Here is a 21170-nt window from a genome sequence, read left to right as displayed (position 1 = left end):
GTTGAAGTGATGCTGAAAGCTGCTGATGTGGTTTGATTGTCCTTGCGGATAAGACAAAATAATTGTAGATACGTGTTTGTGTGCGTTTTTTGAAATCAGGATTCTGATTAGAGGAAATGTTTTGGGAGCAGAATTTAGACCAAAGCACTACACTAAAGTTCCAATCAACGTCGGATAAATTTAAATGTCAGAAACATGCAGACTTGTACGGATGGTGGTAAGTTAAGTGCAGTTAAATGCCAGTGTGCGTTGTGCTCTATAAGCAGCTGATAAATGCACTCAAGTTTCTCCGACACTCACCTTTTCTTGCTTAAGGGAGCATCAGCACTCGGTGGACTGTTGTATGTCGACGTGAGTCAACTCTTCTAATGGCCCTAAAATCGATATATTTATCTATAATAATCAATGATCTTTAAAATTAAAGATAAAGCCCCTCGTCCTGATTGTAGTGGAGGCGACTTCCGTGCCTCAACATCTCCAAACACGGACTCTAGCTCCCCCTAGTGTCAAAATGCGGCAGTGTTAGAGCGCAGTGAAATGCAAAAGGGGCCCCAGCACGCTGAAGCCGCCTCCGAGGGCCCGGTGCATCAAACTGAGCTTCAAGGTGGATGTAAAGGATCTGATTATGGAATTAAAATGTGATAAATTGGCCTATAATATTGGACATATTCATTTAAATCAACCAAAAAGACATAGGCGTGGAGAAGAGGTGGTTTATGTTGAATACAGAGTGAAGATGACACAAATAGGTTGAAGTCAAATGAAAGTACATTCGAGCATAAAAACAATAACAGGATATATAATAAATTGTGAAAGATTTTTGTCAGGATTTGTGGCTCGGATTGAAGCTCAAGATATCAATAATTCTCACAGTCAAACTATTAAAATTCATAACTTGATTGGTGTTGAGCAGATGGGTGTTTATGCTTCAAAATGAGACCCAACTCTGAAATCTTAAACAACCGTCACCTCTCCTCAGTCAGCTGTGCTTTAAAGCTTTATCGTCTATTTAACTGAATAAAATAGATTTTAATATCAGCGCTATTCTTTCCAAATCTTTATTATAAGGCAAAATCATTGTCTTTTATGGGTGCTTAAAGGTAAATGACTTGGGTGGGAACACTTTATTTATTTTCGTCACATTGTAGTCTGATAAAACTCGGGAATAAATCTGTAAAAATATTCTTTATTCTTATAACATTCCTCTCAATATTTCACGTCTAATTGTTTTATTATTATTATTATTATTATTATTATTATTATTAGGGCTTTTCACCTCCCTAATATTGGCAATAAAGGCAGTAACAATTTCCCTCTCCATGATATAATTGGTGTAATATTAAATATTGTCGGACTGATTGAGGATTATTAATCCAGTCCAATAATTCCTCAGCCGTGATCAGCGGCTGGAAATGAAGTTGGATCCAGTAAATCTTCTCTCAGCGGTGTTTCCAGCGGGCCGCAGTCTGAGCGGGCCGCACCTCCGAGAGCTTAGTGATAAATCATGTATTTTTAATGAATATCAATAGAAGAACTCCCCCCCGAAAAGCCAGGAGCCCGGCTATCTAATTAGATTAAGCGGCGGTGAGGGGCGGCGCGGGCCGGACGGGGGAATACTGCGGTAATGACTGCTATCACGGCAGCGACTTTCTAATGGGCTCTGAAGCGCTGCCACGCAGCCGAACCAGGGGGGCCTTTCAAACCATTAACACCGAGGGGGGAACATAACAAATCTAATGTGACATGACACCCTTCTGTTTCAGCCGGCCTGTTAACCGGCGGCGTCAGTTCACCGCAAAGTGCCGGTGAAGTCTCAACTTCTGTGCTGCTGGACCGTAATTGCGGGGACAAAGTGGAGCGACGGTCTGCGGCTGACCATAAATGATTAAAACAAGTGATCAATAATAAGTTGTTTTCGTGAATGACAAACCACACAAGATGAATGACGCTTACCGTAGTTTCATCTGTCTCTTGTGCCCTCTAGAGAAAGACGCCAACACAACACACAGCTGCTATGTCCCAATAAAACACTCACCCTATAATAAAGTATACAAGGTTAGTATTAGGAGTTACTCAGTAAAATGATTCCAGCATAATGTGTATAATATTATAGGACCATGGTGTGCCTAACGCCAGAGCAAAGCACCTGCCACTGATTAAAAGATTTTTCATTTTTCAAAATATGGTTGAAGTGCTTTACAGGGCAAAAGAAAGAAAGAAAAACAGAAATAATTGGGAGAAAATGAAGAAGCCGTTAAAAGAGACAGAGCACAGAAAGCAGCGTATCAGCTCACCACAAAGTACTGACAAAGTCGAAACTTCTGTGTTGGTGGACCGTAATTGTAGGGACAAAGTGGAGCGACAGCTGATGCCTGACAACATATTGTTATCATAGGTGATTAATAATACGTTACAGTTTGTTTTCAGGAATAGCAAATCACATAAGATGAGTGACTTACCATTATCTGTCTCTTGTGCCCTCTAGAGAAAGACGCTAAAACAACACACAGCTACTACTTCCCAATATAACACTCAAGATTAGCATTAGGAGTTTTACCTTACAAAATTATTGCAGCAAAATGTGTGTTATATTATAGGACCATAATGTGCCATACACCAGAGCAAATTACCTGCAACAAATAAAAAACGTTTGCACTTTTCAAAATAAAGTTTAACATCTTTACAGCATAAAACAAAATGATAAAGAAAAAAACAGAAGTAACTGAGGCAAAATCAAAAAGACGGTAAAAGAAACAGAGCACAGAAACCAGCATATCAGCTCACCACAAAGTACTGACAAAGTCTTAACTTTTGTGTTCCTGGACCGTAATTGTGGGGACAAGTGGAGAGCATCTGATGACTGACAACATATTATTATCATAGGTGATTAATAATAAGTTAGTGTTTGTATTCAGGAATAACAATCACAAAAGATGAGTGACTTACCATCAACTGTCTCTTGTGACACTAAAACAACAAATGATTGCAGCAAAATACGCATAATAGTATAGGAGCACGATATGCCTTGCCAGAGCAAAACATCTGCTACTAATTAAAGACTTTTGCACTTTTCAGAATAAAGTTTAAGAGTTTTACAGGGTAAACAAAAATAAATAAAGGAAAAAAATAAATAAATAACTGGGGCAAAATGAAGACGATGTTAAAAAAAAAAGACAGGGCACAGAAACCAGAGCAGTTTACCACAAAGTTTTGCTTTCCCGAATAAATAAAACAAAAAAAAGAGAAGAAGCAGGAGAAGCTAAGAGAGACAGAACATTGAAATGTAAGTTTATAAAACTGAGAATAGATCTAATAACAGAGATGCTGTTCCACAGGGGCTCCTAGATTTGCTGCAGGATCTGAGGCTGAGTGCAGGTTCTTACTGCATGGGCACAAAGACTGACACATGTATAATGGAATCAGACTATGGAGTGCTCTAAAGGCACAGAGTAAAACCTTGAAATCTTTTTCAAAAACCAACTGGAAACCAATACAATGAGCATGTATTGAGAGTTAAGTGACTTCTCTTCTTTTGTTAAGTGTGGCTGCAGTTACAAGACACTTTTGTACTGTGGTTTTGAAAGCACCATGAAGGGTAACAAGTTCAGTTTAACTCTTTATGACACTAAAATGGTAGAATAGAAATATAAAATAACCATGATATTGAGAAGAGAACAGGGAAAAGTTTCAAGTAGTAGGTATAATAGGTAGAAGTGACATTGATCACTGCTCACAGTATCAAACTGTTTTGGAGTATTTTAGTGGATTTCTGAAGGTTGCTCTGCAAATTAGAATTAGAATTTAATTGTTATTTCAGGGTGCACACAAATATAAAGGTATCAAAATCATCTTACCAAATGATGGATTTAGGGTGCATTCTTTGGGAATGACTGAGGACTTAACAAGTGGCAGTCAGACAATAATAACATTGTTTTTACTTTACTTCATTAAAAATTGTTGTGACCTTTCAGTTCCATTAAATGTGACTATTTTCATGCCAAAACAGTAAATGTGTCACCCATCATTTTATTCACCAGGGACAACAATAGCATGAAACATCATTATGGAACACTACATCTCTCTACTGGCACCCAGCATCATCTTATTTTATTTCAAATCAGGATTTTTTTCAGAATGGTTTGGAGGAATCTTCATCATTTCAGAGCCGGACACAAATGGATGGTTCATATCTCTCTTCTTTTTATAAGCTTTGGGCATCACTCTAAATTATTTCCAAAGCCATTTCTGGATTATTTAATAAATCAGGAATTCTGATACTTGTCTCAATCACTCAGTCACCCTCTGACTGATTTGTTAAAGGGGGATAAACTCAGTTGTGTACTGATGCATTTCTGAAAATCACAGCTCAGTCCTGAAGAGTTTTTCAGCCACTCCAAGTGGTTTGACATGAAATGAACTTGAACCGTACCAGCAGGTGTGAACATTTCAATCCACCCACACATTCAAACCTCAATCTGGTAAATTATATGAGAATGGGGTCCTTTAAAGAGAAAAATATAAAACCAGCTTTTTTTTTTTTTTTCAAATTGTTGAAAACGTCTTATCAGGATCACTTCCATGGGTACATTAATTTCCACATGAGGGATAATAGGTTTGTGATTTCCACATCAGTTAATATCGTCTCTTTTTAATCATAGAAGAGCAATTTAGCTTTTTGCATGCTGAGTTTACTGACTCTGAGGAGAAACCTGATATATGCTCATTAGTTTCTAACTTAGTTGCCTCTAGTGAACTTGAAATGTCAGACAAAGAATCTAAAAAGTCCATCAGTGATCATTTTGGTGTGTATTTGAAACCATGTTGAAACCAAGTCCTGATGTGCTTTGGTTGCAACTAAGGACCAAGCTGTTTGCTTTTATTTTGAAGGATTAATCGTTTTTACCGACTAATAGCATGGGAAGATTATGAGACAGTGGGCCCCTGAGTACAGATATGCAAAAGGCCCCACCACCATAGGAGCATGACTTAGTGGTGGTTTTGACTCTATTTATTGTATCTTTAATCTTTGTGGTCTTTGTGCTTTTTTGTGTGTGTTCATATGTATTTTTTGGTGATTTTTGTGTCTCTTTGAAGTAATTTAGTGTCGATTTTGGTCATTTTTGTGTCCCCTTGAGGTCTTTTTTTGTCTTTTTTTGGTTTTGTATCTCTTTGAAGTCATTTAGTGTCTTTTTTGTCATTTTGTGTCTTTTTTGGTGATTTTTGTGTCTCTTTGAAGTCATTTCTAGTCCTTTTTTTTTGGTCATTTTGTGTCTCTTGGAAGTCATCATGTGTCTTTTTGTGTTTGTTTTGCCCATTTTTGTAGTTATTTTGTGTCTCTTTGCAGTCTTTTTGAGTCCCTTCCTGGTCAGTACATGTTGATTTGAGTGACGTTTTGCAGGTGAAGGTGAGTGGCGCCCCTGACGCTTTGGGCCCTTGGTCCTGTGCCTGATAGGCCCATTCAAGAATCCATTCATGACCTCCATTAAAAAAAAAACATACATGCACTTTAGGAAAGGCCTGCTTTTTTACACATCCTGAACTTTCATAATTTAATGTTCAGTTTTCAGACTTTGTTGTCTGACTTGTCATTTTATTTATTTCTATATATTATTAGTTCACTCTCTAACTGGTTTGTCAACACAGTGTATTACCTGTCAAACCTATAGAGTAATATCAAACTGAGAGGGGGGAATGAGACTGATTTTTAAAGCTTCCATTGGTTTTTACCAACTAATTCAGTTCATACAGCTCACCACAAGATGGCACTGAAGAGCTGAAAATGTTTCTTCTCTTTGTGGCGAGTCTGAGCTGCTCTGTTCTGAACAGACTACAGAGCTGCTGTCATTGATGTACATTAGATTTTATTTCAGTTCTTATTATGTGTTTTATGAATATTATTATTTTTTATGTATCTTATATTCATGTCAGGATTATTTTCCCTTTAGTGACAATAAAGTCAAAGTTTGACTGTGTATATTTTACATATCTATTAGAGCATACACAAAGTAGTTACATTGTCACATGTCAATACCAATCAGCATGTAGCCAATAAAAACTATAGTTTAAAGACTTTCTTAATGAGGAAAATAATTCTCTTATATTAAGCAGAAATTGTTAGAACTGTTCATAAAACAAACACTGAGACTCTCTGAATGGCTACAACACATCCTGATAAGCAGGACTCACCTCTGCATTGATGTGGGTCGTTTGGGTTAGTGGTTTGATCCCCATCCCCTGCTGTCCACATGTTAAAGTGAGTCGAGACCCTCTGGTTGCTCCTCATGGCCAAGCCAGAGCCTTATGAGGGTGTTTATGACTGGCTGAATGAGAGTCAATGTAAGGGGCTTTTTCCACTGTTGCAGAAATGCACCATTTAAGTTCAGGTGGTTAACTAATGTATGAATAATCACTTTTTTAGAAAGGATCTATTTATTATTATTCATGGGTCATTCTTCACCTGTAGTCCATTTTGGTCTGGAACATTTTACAAAATCTGACATGTTTAGAGAAATGTACACAATGATACAATATTTTCAGTAACATAAAACTGGCATTGTCATATTCAGCATGTTTCTTTTCCAATACAATAAATAAAGTGATGGAAATGACTGTTGTGGAAATTCCATTTTGTTAAAAAAAAAAAATCTCATGAAATGTTAGCTCGCTGTTGTCCATTTTAGCACGAGCATTACATTTACACAATATACACAATAAAAAAAAAATCTTATTATTTGTGCATTCAAAGGAAACATGAGCTGTTTGGAAATAACAGCTAATAAACATATTCTCGATTTAACAAAAATTTACCTGGACTTTGTCTTATTTCAGTTTCCTCCACTGAGCTAACTGTCCTCCAGCCACAGCTCTCCTGTCACATGACAAGTCTACAAACTCTTAAAACAAACTCCCCGAATTTACATTTTCCACAGTGTGGTGGAAAAGAAAGTAACCCCAAGGGACAGGTGAACTTTTTTTTTTAATGGGGAAAAAACCCAAAACAAAAATAAAAACATAAAATATATCTTACAACATGAGACATTTCATTAAAATGGGTATTTATGTGTCATTTATATTTGAAGGTCATATTAGATCAGTATTAAATCAAAAATGTAGCTGGGCTGATTGTCCAAAATCTGGCTCAGGGACAAATAAAATACAGCAAAAACACACACATAAATAGCCATTTTTTTTATATATAATAAGAATAATGACTGATCCACAACACTTAAGTGACTGTGTTGCTACACATTTACACCTACCCAAACCTATTAAGGTAAATAAAACATGTTTGAATGACATTTTCCCGTTGGCTTTACCTGCATGAAGATGAAGTCCATTACTTTTCCATCCCTGCTTCAAGTTCTGTTAAGCAGTAAATGAGTCTCAGATAAAATATTAACTAATCATTTTACCATTCATGTGCCTGAGGAGCTCTTTTATTAGGGTGATCCATGTTGCTCCCCTATGTTAGCATGTACCATGTATCAGTCACACTTGTCTGTTAGATGCTATTTGTCCTTTTATCTGTTGTAAGATAGAAGTAAAAACAGTAAATGTGAGCCAACAAAATTATATTTGTTCTTGTAAAGTAATGTGAGGAGGTGATTTCATTCACAATCACTACTGTGAGTTGAACTATTAGGAAAAATGTCTGAAATTACACAGTTGTGGATACAAATATTAAACATATGTTTCTTTGCCTGGGAAGTATGTAGAGTGGAAAAAACACTGTACAAGAATGTATCTTTAAAAATAAGTCAACCCTTGTCATGCCACAGGGAGGCAGCAGTAGCCTGGGATGAAGATTGGTAGGATCAGCCCATACTGAAAAGCCTAAAATGATCAAGGACTCACACACAGTGTGATGGTCAATATTTTTCAAAAACCTAAATTATCATCTATAGTCAGTTATGTAACATTTAACCACCATCAGATAAGTATCTTTCATTGTATAACTTCATAGTAGTAATACTTACCATGATGTGTCCACATTCTTACCCTCAGTATGTGGCTAAATGATAACACTAATGATAAATTGAGTAAATAAAATCTGTATGTGTATTGGGCCTTCTGCAAACATCTAGTGATTGCCTATGCATTATAATATTTTTTAATTTTCTACATACTAGAGGTGGGGGGCAGGTGCCACATGGCTTCAGACCTAAGTCGCAAATTCAAGGACTTGAGATTTAGACTACTGGCATCAAAAGACTTGACTGTTTTATTAAATACTTGCAATTTTCTTGATATTTGGTTATGTTTTGTTTTTGAAACATGATTGGGTGATTTCTGGTGCAATGATTGCAAACCTGGCAACCTAATAGGATGACCATATTTTGATTTCCAAAAAAGAGGACATTCGGCCTGGCCACGACATAGCCTACTTAAATGATACTCGCAGCTTACTCAAAGATGCCTTATCATTTTAATATATTTAAAATGTATATGTATGGATAGAAAATTCATTTATATTACGAAATAATATCTCTCAAAGACAGAAATTCAGATAGGCCCCAACAGGGACACATACACACACTAGAGTGTGGCGATCCGAGCCCAACGGTACCCAACGGGTCGGGCCGGTTTGGTCAAAAATGTAGCTATAAATTGTATTCGGGCTCGGGTCGGATTCGGTCAGCTTTCAGTGAAAATGTAGTGTAAAAATAAATAAAATCCTATTGTCTGTCCTGTTTATTGCTTGGACTCTGTTATTTACGTGACAACACCTGAACATAACACACACAGACACACATTGGCTGTTTCTACCTCTCCCCTCGCTGGAAGTCTCGGACCTCCAGTCGCCCGCCTCCGCCTTGATTAAACACTGAAAATAAAATAAAAGAGGAAGACAGGTTTTTCCTATCTTATTTTGTTTTATTTCTCCCTCTCCCCTTGCTGGAAGCGTCGGACCTCCAGCCTCCGCCTTGATTAAACGCTGAAAATAAAATAAAAGAGGGAGACAGGTTTTTCCTATCTTATTTTGTTTTATTTCTCCCTCTCCCCTTGCTGGAAGCGTCGGACCTCCCGCCTCAGCCCATTGGTTCGACATCCCATTGTTCCGACCATATTAAACTCATTGTTCTGAAGTCCGTTCCCAAATCATCATGATGCCCTGTGGTTAAGGTCTGGTTAGATTTAGGCGTAAAAACCACTTGGTTAGGGTCAGGAAAAGATCATGGTGTGGGTTAAAATGAAAAAGAAAGTGACAAACACATAAGCCGTGAGCCTGCTCCGCCTCAAGCCAGTCGCAGCGCACCATACGCCCGCCGCGAACCATACGCCCGCCGCGAACCGTTCAGCACCGCGGACGGACTAATGGGATGTCGAACCAATGGGCTGTCAAACCAATGACATGGACCCCTTATCTACATCTAGAAAAATACAATTAGGCAAATAAAAAGTCATTTGTCCCAAGTGTAAGTCAACACTCAAGTTATGAATAAGTCAAGGTTGAGTCTTTTGTCAGTGTTAGTCAGACGTTAGCTAGAAAGGTAGCCCATATATTACCATAGACTGTATATTTCTAGCCAGCGAATAATATACAGTCTATATTACCATAGACTGTATATTATTCGCTGGCTAGAAAGCTAACGTCAGACCAGATCAACCTAATTTCATATGACCTGACTAGTGACTTGTTTGACCTGAGCAATGACTTGACTTGCCTTGTTTGACTTATTGCAGGGATTCAAGTTGACTTGCTTAATTCTCACCACAGTAACTTAGAACTTGCTTGAGATTTCAAGGTTTTGACTTGGGACTTGCTTATGACTTGTACATGTGGGGTTCAGCCACAATATTTTGGCCTGCTAACACGCTAATCCCATGGACACAGAACTATTTTTAACAGGCTTCATGGGTGGGACAAGGCAGGATTTTTTACTAACTGTCTTTCACAGCAGCTCGTCTCTTACCTTCATTCTTCAAGGTGATGGATCCAAGAAAAAGCTGGAATATGGCAAGTGCTTATTTTATATAAAGGTAAAAAGTTTACCTTGCATCGTTCAGGCCTTTTCTGTTTATGTACAACAGTGAAAAATAAACTATCACATCACATTCACATGTCAGTACAGCTCTGAGGTCACAAGCACCACAATAATTTGAGACCACTCCATTCGAAAAAGCCATGATCTTCTTCCACACAGTCTTTTATTTGTAAATAATAAAAATGAACTCTTGAATATAAAACATACACATCAGTAGAGCCACATCTGTTATACAAACAAGAACTGTTGCAGTGAATACTTAGTCTTTCGTCTAAAATCGTGGTTTGGGAGTGGGGAGCCATGGGCTGTAAACAATCAGTATTCCTGGAGTAATACTGACAAAGGAAAGGGCAGTCGGCCACACCGCCAAGGGTTTCAACAGAAACATCCACAAAATATGTCTGCAAAATCAGATTTCTCATTGGCTTTAGAAGTCCAGTCCAAACCAATAGTAATAAACAAGGGAAAGGGGGATTTAAGGAGAAGAAAGTAAACTTTGCTCCAATTGGTTCTGCTTGTTTTTCTGCAACTGGGACAAAAATAAAGGCCTATTATCGCCCCCTTGTGGCTCAGCGCCGCTCAGCGGCTCGAGCACATCCACAGGACGCAAATTCCCTTCAACGAGACCAGGAATGTTTGTGTGTCAGCGATGTTTTGTTTGTTCATAACTTAAGTTCAAGCCGCTCATCCTGGTTTGTATGTACAAGGTGTGCGTGTGTGTGTGTGAGTGACGGGTGTACAGTCAGATACACTCTGTTTATATTCATATATCTATATCTTTAAAACTTCTGTCAAACTCATAATTATACTTCATATACATTTAGCTGTTATACACACATTCTCTATCTCTGTCTCTAGCCCCGACTGTCGTAAACTACAGTTTAGACACCTACACCCTCAGATACGCCAGGGGCTCGAGTATGCTCAGTACTACAGAACAGCACTGTTTGTCAAAGGGTTCAAAGAAAAAACTGAAACAAAGATTTTTTTTTTTTCGGAGACTTCCTAATATGGATATTTAGACCCAGAGTGGAAGGCGTGGCCTGGGCGGAGTTTGATTCCCCCCCCTGTTGGTTTGCTCCTGTTAGGGGGCGGGGATGGCTTGGCTTTTCTCGGTTTGTATTCATATTCAGTACGAGCAAACTGTACAAGAACATGCAACATACAAGCTGGCCTAAAAGTATGTGGAACTAACACACATAGTCTAGTCTTTTTTTCTGTTTTCGTTTTTTTGAGAATTGTTCGTTTAATTTGTCTCGTCTTCTATTTTACAAAAAAGTAGAGAACAAAACAAAAAACGAAACAAACGGAACAAAAGAAACGTGCATGCAGCTTGGGGCCGGGGCAGGGCGTCCCCGAGTCATGCTGCTCCCTCCTACAGGGGGAGTTTGAGGGGTCGGGAAGGGGAGGAGACCGGGGGTGGGGGTGAGGGTTGGGCAAAGGGTGTTCGGGCGAATGTGACCTGACCTTTGTCGTCGGCCTTTGGCGCACCGTCGCTCGAAAACCAAACATACACAGAGGGAGTCTGCACCTTATGGTACCATTCTGAACTCTAGGCAAAACAAAGACAGAAAAAATGATTCTGAATGAAAAAAATAAAAGCAAATAGTCAATTTGGCCTCTATTTTCTTTCCTCTTTGTTTAGACGAACAGCAAAACTTTTTTTTTTCCTTTGTCTTAATAAAGGAGTCAAGCTTTCCTTGTGCTTGCTTTCATATTTCACATCAAGGCTAAGAATGTGCACTTACGCTTGCAGGCTCCCTTCATCGAGAGATTGCCAAACCGTGCCAAACCACTGCCCCTCGTGCTCATTTACGACCACGCTGTTACTATGGTAACAGACACAACAGCCAACCTCTATGTGACAGTACAGCTGAATGAAGATGCCTCAGTTTGCTACTCACTAACTCCCACACATTGTTTACACCACTCATCCTTGTGGCCTAGCAGCAATCTCTACTCTGATTGGCTGGAGGGCTACTGAGTGGAGAACTCCACTTTGATCGGGTGCTCTAACAGGGGCTGAACAAGGAGGTAGGGAGAAAAGAAAGAAAGAAAAACAGTAGCGAGGAGTGAAGAATGTTGGACAGAAACCTCCACTGCTGCAGCTCAGAGGACAAAACAAAGAAAGCAAAGCTTTGAAAACAAAAAGGCATACGGAGGAGGAAGAGGGAAGGCGTGAGACGTGATTGTCAGACTCCAGCTAAGCTTTGATTGGCTAGTTCTGTCTCTCCCTCTCTCTCTTTCTCTCTCTCGTTCCCTGTCGCTCCGTCTGGCTTTTCATTGGTTGACCGAGGGCTTGTCGTTGTCGTCCTCGGGGCGTGTTCTCGCCCTCTGCTCAGTTCTGGTCCAGTAGCTGTGGTCCATTATTTTGTCATTTAAGGGATATTGGGGGATTTGCGGTCGTCACTCGGTCACTAGGACCGAACGCCTGGTGGCGGTCCTGAGCTGTCCAATGACGTCTGAGACGCCAGCCGCGTGAGCGGAGCTAATGTAGGGTCCACCAATGAGGACGGCGGAAACAGTTTGTACCAGCCAATCACCGTGCTCGAGAGGTCCAGCTCCTCCAATAAGATCTGTGCTACACCCATGAAACATTTGTGGTCCAATCGTCCATAGTCGCCCCATACTATCACCTAGAGGAGAGGATGGTACAGATGAGTTAAACTAGGAGGCACTGAGAAAGACATGCACATTATGATTTATGATGACCAAATCAAAAGTCTTTTCCGACAAGTCTAAGTCAAACCTGGCGTTTCTTGGGACAAGTCTCAAGTAATTTAAGACAGCTCAGTCAAGTTTCAATCATTTAAGAAAAATCCAGGTCAAGTCTTAATTTGTAAGACAAGGCCATGTCACTCTCAAGTAATCTGAGACAAGTCTAAGTGAAGTTTTAAGTAATTCCAAACAAGTTCATATTGAGTCTCAAGTCTTTTCAGACAAGTCCTGGACAAGCTGCAAGTATTTTAAAATAAGATCTAGTCTGATTGAAAGTCTTTTAAGAAAAGCCCAAGTCAGATCGGACCCTAAAGTCCAAATAAAGTGTCAATTCATTCAAAACGAGCCCAAATCAAGTCTCAAGTCTTTGAGACAAGTTCAATTCAAGTCTCAAGTCATGATAGAAGTCTTTTTCAGACAGCTCCACGTCAAGTCAGACAAAAATCCAGACAAGTCTCAAGTAATTCAAAACAACTCAATCTCGACAAATTTGAGTCAAATTTACGTCATTCAAGATAAGTACTAGTCAAGTATCAAATATTTTAAAACAAGTACGAGTCAAATGTCTATTAATATGATACAAGTCCAAGTAAGTCTCAAATAGTCAAGACAAGTCAAGTTTTAAGTCATTAAAATGAGTCTAAGGCAAGATTCAAGTCCTGGAGTGTAAATCCAAACATGACGCAAGTCTAAACGGCAAGTCATTTTCAAGTCTTTCAGGCATCTGAATGCAGACGCAATATCATGGCATTTTCCTCATTAAAATGATTTACATAGCTGAGATATTTCAATGCAAATGGCTAATGATTCAATATTCAAGATGCAGATCAATGCAAAGTCTGCTTGTCTTCTTTTTTATTGCCCAAGAATTTTAATTTTAGGTCGAAACCTGAGACTGAAATGTTTTCAAGTATTAAATTCTAAGGGACTACAGATGAAAATTAGCTAGTAGCTAACTCTGGTACGGCTGAGAGCTGTGCACTGTCCCTGTTAAATAAACAAATAAATTTAAGTGAAATTTTCGCAGCAGTTACGTTTCAAGTCTATCGACTTAAGTTTGTATTTCTGGCATGTAGAAAATTAAACTATGATGTGGTCATTTTCTGTTAATTAAACCAAGACCTAAAAACTTTCTCTACTGCCTGCCATCAATCAAAATAAGTTTCCATTTAAATTATGACATTAACACTGTCATTACAAAGTTAGTGACAGTTGGTCGTTGAGTCTATTTGACACCAAAGTATTACTGGGTACAACCTCCCACACACACATGCACACACACTGAACATACACACAGAAGATTACCTGAAGCACCTTGCCCTGGGGACTCTCCTCGAAAAGCAGGTGCTGCTGGTAGAGCGGCTCTAGGGTCTTTCGTGCAATCTTGGTTTTCTTTTTGGCTTTACAAGTTCCATTATCCAGCAGGTACACCTTGACATAGGGAGCTGGGGATGGAGGGATGCAGTTAAATGGGAGTAAAAAGAGAGAAAGGGAGGGTGGATATTATGATGGAGGAGATGACAAAGGGAGACGGGCAAAGCATAAGGAGTAGGGAGGAGGAAGAAGATGAGAAAGGTAGAATATTTGTTGATTTGTCAAGCTGAGTTTGACGTGCTGTATTTAAGGTTTGTGTGTGTGTTTTACCTGGGAGGGATTTGGAGCCTGGTTTGGGGGTAAGGCCTCGTGCCCTGATCACCTCCACCTCCAGCTGGCCTTTCTTATCCATCAAACCGATCTGAACATCACCTGTTTGTGTAGGAGACATAATCAAACACGCATACAAACCACAGTTACACCAATTATTGTACGATTATCATAAAGCTACTTAAAAGTTTTGATCCTGATCTCAATATATACACATACATATACACATTTTAGCTCTTCTCTACATTCTGAAAGTAGCATGTACACAGCATATACAGTATATACACATTAACAAAAAGGGCAAGTACAATGGTAGTCCTCTGTTTTTACATGTGAAATAGAACTACTATTTGTAGGTTCATTTTTCCCTAACAAATATAGAAATTTTGGGTATGGAATGTGCAGTGGATTTGATGGAACCATCACTCACCCATGGCAGGTGTGGCCAGTGTTTGCCGACCAACCAGCTGACCGGGGCCTAAACCATCCAGGAAATCACTGAACTGACTATCGGCACCCAACCGCATACCTGAGAAGATCAGACTGACACAGGCACATACACGCTAATTATTCATAAGGTCCTACAACACCACTTAAAACACCTACCATAAGATGCAATTATAACTTTGGAAAAACAAACGTTACTGTCACCCTACACTATACTGTTATACGTTATACCATGGCACAGTGCATATTCAACTGCTTGGGTCTCTATAATCAATTTTAATACTAACTGTATTAAGAGGAAACAGGACTTTGAAGTGAACAAATCAAACATGCACATGGAAGCCAAAAAGCCAAAAAGTCTTCTTTTTGCGTATCATTGGAGGCTTAGCATGAGTAGCATGTTAGCAGAGCAGAGGCATGCCCCAAAAGCAGCGCTGGGTTTTAAGGCCCTGACACACCAAGCCGACAGTTGGCTGTCTGTGAGCTGTCAGCTGTTGTCTTTGTGGTGTGCTCATGTGCAACTTTTTTGGCTGCAATATCAGGCACCGCAGCAGTGGGCCTTCGTCACTGCTACTTCTCTGAGGTTGGTTTAGTGTGTCTGGGCCTTTAAAGCCAATTTTATATCGTGGCCAGATTGTAGCATTTCAACTTCCGGGTTCATCACTTGATGCCACTGGGCCCGAAAAGTCTTTTCCCACAGATTTACACTGTGCAAGAGACTTTAAGAGCGTGAAATTACTTGTTTCACTTTCAAAATTTGAGTGATTTGGTCCAATGACATTTTGAAAGTCTAGAGGAGCCCCACAATTAAATTACTTCATCCTCATAGGAGTTTGTGAAGGGCTAAACTGGAAGCCAGTGGAAGCCTCTGGTGCACTCGATCTATGGACCCCATGATACTTGGGAACTCAAACTTTTTTTGCTTCATGCACCATCGAACAACTTTCAAAATAAGGTGATACACTGGCTATACCGTATCCAGTTCTCTTTATACATCTGTGAGCAGTAGCAACAGCTTCAATCCTCTGTCTAAGTCGGCATAGGCTTTTAATGTATGTATAGCATGGTTGAAAGTTGTGCAGTTACGTGGTCTGTGTAGACAGCTGGAGTGATTGATTAAAATAGAAACCCTATCAGAGGGGTTCTACAGCCATGCTAGCAGCTCTGTGAGGTTATATTTGGCGGTGCTTTGAGCTTAATGCTAATGCAATGCAAACACTCTCATGTTAAAGGAAATGGCCACTTTAGAATGAAAATACAGACAGTACTTACTCACCCTCATGCCGACAAGAAGTCCAGTGTAGTTTTTTAATCCATACAACTCATTCGGGGTATCGAAGGATAACAGCTAGCCGGATTTTTCCATACACTTGAAGTGACTCATGAATAAGAACGTCTCTGAACGTTCTCGAGTCTCGCGCAAGTTGCCATGTAAACACAGCACACCTGCAGGGCAGGCTAACTGACCACGGTGAGAAATTCTGCTATAAAAGTGGAGTAAATTATGTCTTTTCAAGTCAATTTTGCATGCCGCGGCTTCAGGGCACTTAGATTACGACGGACAAACTGTTTTAACATTTTTGAAATGCATTAGCAGAGTTTTATTACAGTTTCAAAATGATTTTAGACATGGGTTCGATGCACTTAAAGTGTATGGAAAAATCTGGCTAGCTGTTATCCTCTGATACCCAGAACAAGTTTTGTGGATTAAAAAACTGTGGTCAGTTAGCCTGCCCTGCAGGTGTGCTGTGTTTACATGGCAACTTGTGCGTGACTCGAGAACGTTCAGAGACGTTCTTATTCATGAGTCACTTCAAGTGTATGGAAAAATCCGGCTAGCTGTTATCCTTCGATACCCCGAATGAGTTTTATGGATTAAAAAACTACACTGGACTTCTTGTCGGCATGAGGGTGAGTAAGTACTGTCTGTATTTTCATTCTAAAGTGGTCATTTCCTTTAAGCATGTGTCATATTTACCATATTAAACATTTCGGTTTAGCATGTTAACGTGCGAACATTTGCTAATTAGCGCTAAACAAAAGAGACAGGTGAGGCTGATGGGATGCTATTGGTTTTACGGGTATTTGGCCTTAAACTAAACGACTGGATACATTAAAAACTGTCTCTAATGATGGCGCTAGAAAAGTTGGAGGATCACCAAAGTTATCACAATTCATCCTGAGGGGGACATTAATGTGAGCACTGAACTGCATGGTAATTCATAGTTTCTGAGATATTTCAGTCTGTATCGTACCTCCAGATGAAGACAGAAGCTCAACATGAATAGTCAGCTCTGTCAGATTGGCTTAGAATTGTAGCTTCTGAAAGACTATCTTGACTCTGAATTTAAGACATCATCATGTCCTCTTTGAACTTATCATAATGGTACCAAGGACAGAGTTTCAATGCACAAGCACCACTCCAATCCCTCCTGAGAGTACCTTTCGACTGTATACAGGCTTTTGTCAAGTTCGTGTTTTCCTATGTTGTTAAAGTTGCTAAAATGCCATCTTAGCTGTTAGCTTAGTAGACTCACCATCTCAAGACAATTTCTTTGTGTAGTTCTCACAGTGTGTGAAAGTACCCTCCTCATATATTCTATGTAAAATGCACTCTGTGTTCACATATAGGCCTATCCTCTAGTGTGTACGTACTTCCCCTCAGAGCTGTAGCTGTTCATGCTGCCATCAGTCGACTCTCTGCTGGCCTGCCGATTCATGGCCGACCCTCCTCGTGGGTACTCCACTGCCATGCCCGTCTCCACGCTCCTCTGGATGCTGCTGCTGCCACCCTTACCCGACTTTTTACCTGCTGATGCTTCTGCGGCAAACACAGAAAAGAGGCATTAAACTATTAAACTTATTATGTGCCACCTTAACCAAAACTGTTACCAGTTATCAGGCATCTCATGTACCCATAATTCAAAGTGCAACTGCACTACATTTTGCATCAGTTCAAGGTAATAACTCTGAAAAGCCTGATAACTTTAATATGCAGGCCATCCCATGCAAATTAATATTCCATGGTGACCTCAGCAGCATCTCAAAGCATGGATATAAAAAAGTAGAAAATAAAAAATCCATAAATGATATCTAAAAATATAAAAAGAAAAATATATAGCAATCTTCGGGATGCTAGAAAAAAAGGTTTTGTGTAGAAAATCACATCTAATATTGTAAAAATAGGAATTAATATGTCTTGTTATTTTGGTGATGAGGTCACTGCAGGAAGACAGCATGGCTTAGTCAATCCACCCCAATCTTGGATGTTCGGCGGGGATGTAAAGGTAAAGCTCGGAGGGTTGAAGAAATCATACAGTGCATAGCTGCACTTAAAGGGGGAGTTCAGATCTTATTTAAAGCCTGCTCTTTTCATCGTAAACACATGACTTCCTTTCAGTCCACCCGAAAAGAATAGCAGTGTTTCAGATTTGGTTTCTTTTTGTTCGTGAAATGAAAGCAGTGAATGTGAAAATGCAGATCCTGCTCTTACGCTGCAACAATCAGACAATTGAGACAAATATTTTTGCTTCAGTCAGGCTTCTTGAAGAGCTGAACACAATGGTGACAGAGGAGGGTGGAGTAAGGAAGCGTGCCGGAGACAGAGCTCAGGAGGGGCTGGAGGTGCTGGGAACTTTTGTCTACCTAACAGAGCTATTCTACAACTCTCCCTTGCTATCATTCTCTCTTCCTATGACTCCCTGTCATCCTGGGTTTTGTCTATTTCATCTGCATCTCTTAAAACCCTTTAAAGTGTATTGTGATGCTTCATAAAATCACTTATTTTTCAGTATATCTCAATGTAATTAGAAAAACATCAGAGAAGTTACAGTTAACAACTGCTACCTAATTTATTTAATCCTGCTATGTAATGTAATACTATATAATATAATACCATGCATGCACCAACAATGTAACTTTGGCACCTATAAATACTCAGAAGCATCACCTTAAGTAAAGTACAGTTAACCTTTCTACCTGTCTTACAGTGTCTGACTGCCTTCCTTTCAAACTGTCTGTCTGTCTAACTATTGCTTTACCTTTCTGTCTGTCCGCCGCCTTACCCGCCGCCTCTGAAATAACACACACAACAACAACAAAGCCAATAAACAACAACATAATCAGAAACAACAGCAACACTGGATACACTGGTAAAATTATCTATTTGTGTGTTAACAGTGTGACCTAGGTGTCTATCTGCATTTAAGTGTGTATTCACAGTATGTGAATGTGTGTTTTTGTCCTTTTTGTCCTCTGTATAGCTAAAGATGCACCAAATCCATTTATAAATGCACCAATGTCTTTGACAAAGAAACCGTATCTGCAGCTGTAATCAGGTGCTGAGCTCCAGTCTACATTTAACGTTTAAAGAAATTACAATAAAAGTAAAGGTACCCTGTGGAGTTTTCAATAGAGGCCCTAAAAGGCAGGGTGAATTTTTTCTTTTTTTTGCTGGCAATGTTGGCTCCTCTCTCCTCCTCTAATATGGACAGCAGCATTATCCTTGGTGCTGAAACAACAGCTTTGCAAAACCTAACCTGCTGGCTGGTATTTGAAGTGCATACGGTAGGTTAATCAGGGTTTTGTGTTAGTGTGGGAAACTAGATGTTTAGGGCTGGTGGCACCACGGCACAGTTCCTTTATGTTTTATAGTGGAAACTTTTCATTAGTTAACTGAGAAGGCAAAACCTTCTGTTTATGCTATATCTGGCAGAAGTTTTTAAGCCCTTTGTATTGTGCACTAAGCAATTCATTCTGCACGGCTTCCTTATTCTCAAAACAACCTACTCAGGCCTAAAAGTATATCGTCTACATAGAGGAAAACACCCCTAACGTAGACGTAGAGATCATATCTCGTACGAGGGAGACAACATCCTGTCTGTAGGAGATACCATCCCATATATAGGAGGTAGCATCTCATTGAGGTGGTGGAAAAAAAATCGATACAGCATAGTATCGCAATATTTTGTATGGCAATATTGTATCAATACATGGACACCAAGTACCATGTGCAAATACACATTTTAATACAACTTATGGTACTAGAATAATAAAATCAATTTCTTTTTCAGTCCACTAGATGGTGCTGATGTTTTCTGTCCTGGTGAGGTCAGCAGAGGTCTCAGTCAGGGACATTTGGCAGAAAGTTCATCAAAACAAAGATGGAGGTGCCAGAGAAAGAAATCAGAAACATGCCATCGGCGTTTAAATCAAACATCTCAACTTATTTTGGATTTCATAAAATACTACAGAAATGAGGGCTCACATCACACGCCACCATCCAGAGATTGTGTTAGCCGCTGATGGCCAAGCTAATGCTAAACCTGCTCCGTTGAAAAACCAACCAACACTGGACACACTTAGCTTGACAAAGCTAAATCCAACTCTGAGAGAGCTAAGAAAATATCACATCCCATCACCTACTTCATGTGCAAAGATCTGCGACCATACAGCATTGTTTAAAACAAAGGCTTTTGTTACATGCTAAAAACACTAGGGCTGTACCCCAATATTCGGATATTCGAATATTCGTTTCTATGGGTAGGTATTCGTTATGAAAATTTGGTATTTGATATTTGGTTTTTTTTATTTACTTTTGTTTTTTCTTTTTGTTTTACATATTTTTTTGGTGCTAAATGTTGTCTTTTTGTTGCTGGTAAATGTGGGTTATCAATAAAAATCAAAACTTTTAAATTGCATTGTTAAAAATGTGAAAATATAGTATAGCCTACCAACGGAGCTTGTGCGCACAGCAGGCTTGAGCGCAACCGTCTGAGGCTGTGGATCAATGCCAAGTTTTACCACTTTATCACTATCCCCTCTAACTTGTAGCTGTTTTTTCGTTATCTTTTGAATTTAATATGAATTATGGAACCGTTTTTGTCAACGTTTGTTTCCCCCGTTTTGTACAATAAATTATTGTTTAAAGTTTCAATAAGTTTCTTTTGGAGTGTGTGACACAAGTGTGTTTTGAAAACGACCGCGGACTGTCACCTGCTCAACGCGTCAGTACCTTCGGATGCCATGACAGTAATACATTATAGATTAATAGATTATAATAATAATGTCAAAATATCATTTACAGACCAATTTAACAGAAGATCACTTCTGCCCGACCCACAGGTCCATTTGCGGGTCCTGCGGGTTACGGGTCGACCCATGCATCACTACTCAGCTCAATCTATAAGGCTGTACACAACAGTAAGGCTATAGACATTATATTCTATTCAGGTCGGCAGAACCAGCAGCGCATTGGTTCTACAGTGCACGGCACTGCTGATGAACCATTTTATTGCAGCACAGAGTGTCTGCCAGCAACCAATTACTTGCAGAGGCTTCCTACAACTTGTTTCAACAGTTCCGATTTAATCAGAA

The 21170-nt window shown here is 39.5% G+C and overlaps 1 protein-coding gene across 9 annotated transcripts in view; it reads right to left on the bottom strand.

The window, feature by feature from the left end:
* Positions 1 to 11162: 11162 nt before the first annotated feature.
* The window catches only part of LOC125903257 (regulating synaptic membrane exocytosis protein 1-like), a 131587-nt gene continuing 121579 nt past the window's right edge, over positions 11163 to 21170 (bottom strand). For all 9 annotated transcript variants that reach the window (XM_049600061.1, XM_049600065.1, XM_049600066.1 and 6 more), the window contains 6 exons: positions 18836 to 18868; positions 17451 to 17616; positions 14779 to 14891; positions 14349 to 14450; positions 14010 to 14149; positions 11163 to 12622 (listed from right to left, as the gene is read on the bottom strand). In XM_049600061.1, the coding sequence (XP_049456018.1) occupies positions 12404 to 12622; positions 14010 to 14149; positions 14349 to 14450; positions 14779 to 14891; positions 17451 to 17616; positions 18836 to 18868 (773 nt within the window). In that variant the 3' untranslated portion in view covers positions 11163 to 12403. The remainder of the gene's footprint in view (positions 12623 to 14009; positions 14150 to 14348; positions 14451 to 14778; positions 14892 to 17450; positions 17617 to 18835; positions 18869 to 21170) is intronic.

Source organism: Epinephelus fuscoguttatus, linkage group LG16 (assembly GCF_011397635.1).
Source record: "Epinephelus fuscoguttatus linkage group LG16, E.fuscoguttatus.final_Chr_v1".
NCBI classification, from domain to species: domain Eukaryota; kingdom Metazoa; phylum Chordata; class Actinopteri; order Perciformes; family Serranidae; genus Epinephelus; species Epinephelus fuscoguttatus.
This window is presented reverse-complemented; position numbering and strand designations above follow the sequence as displayed.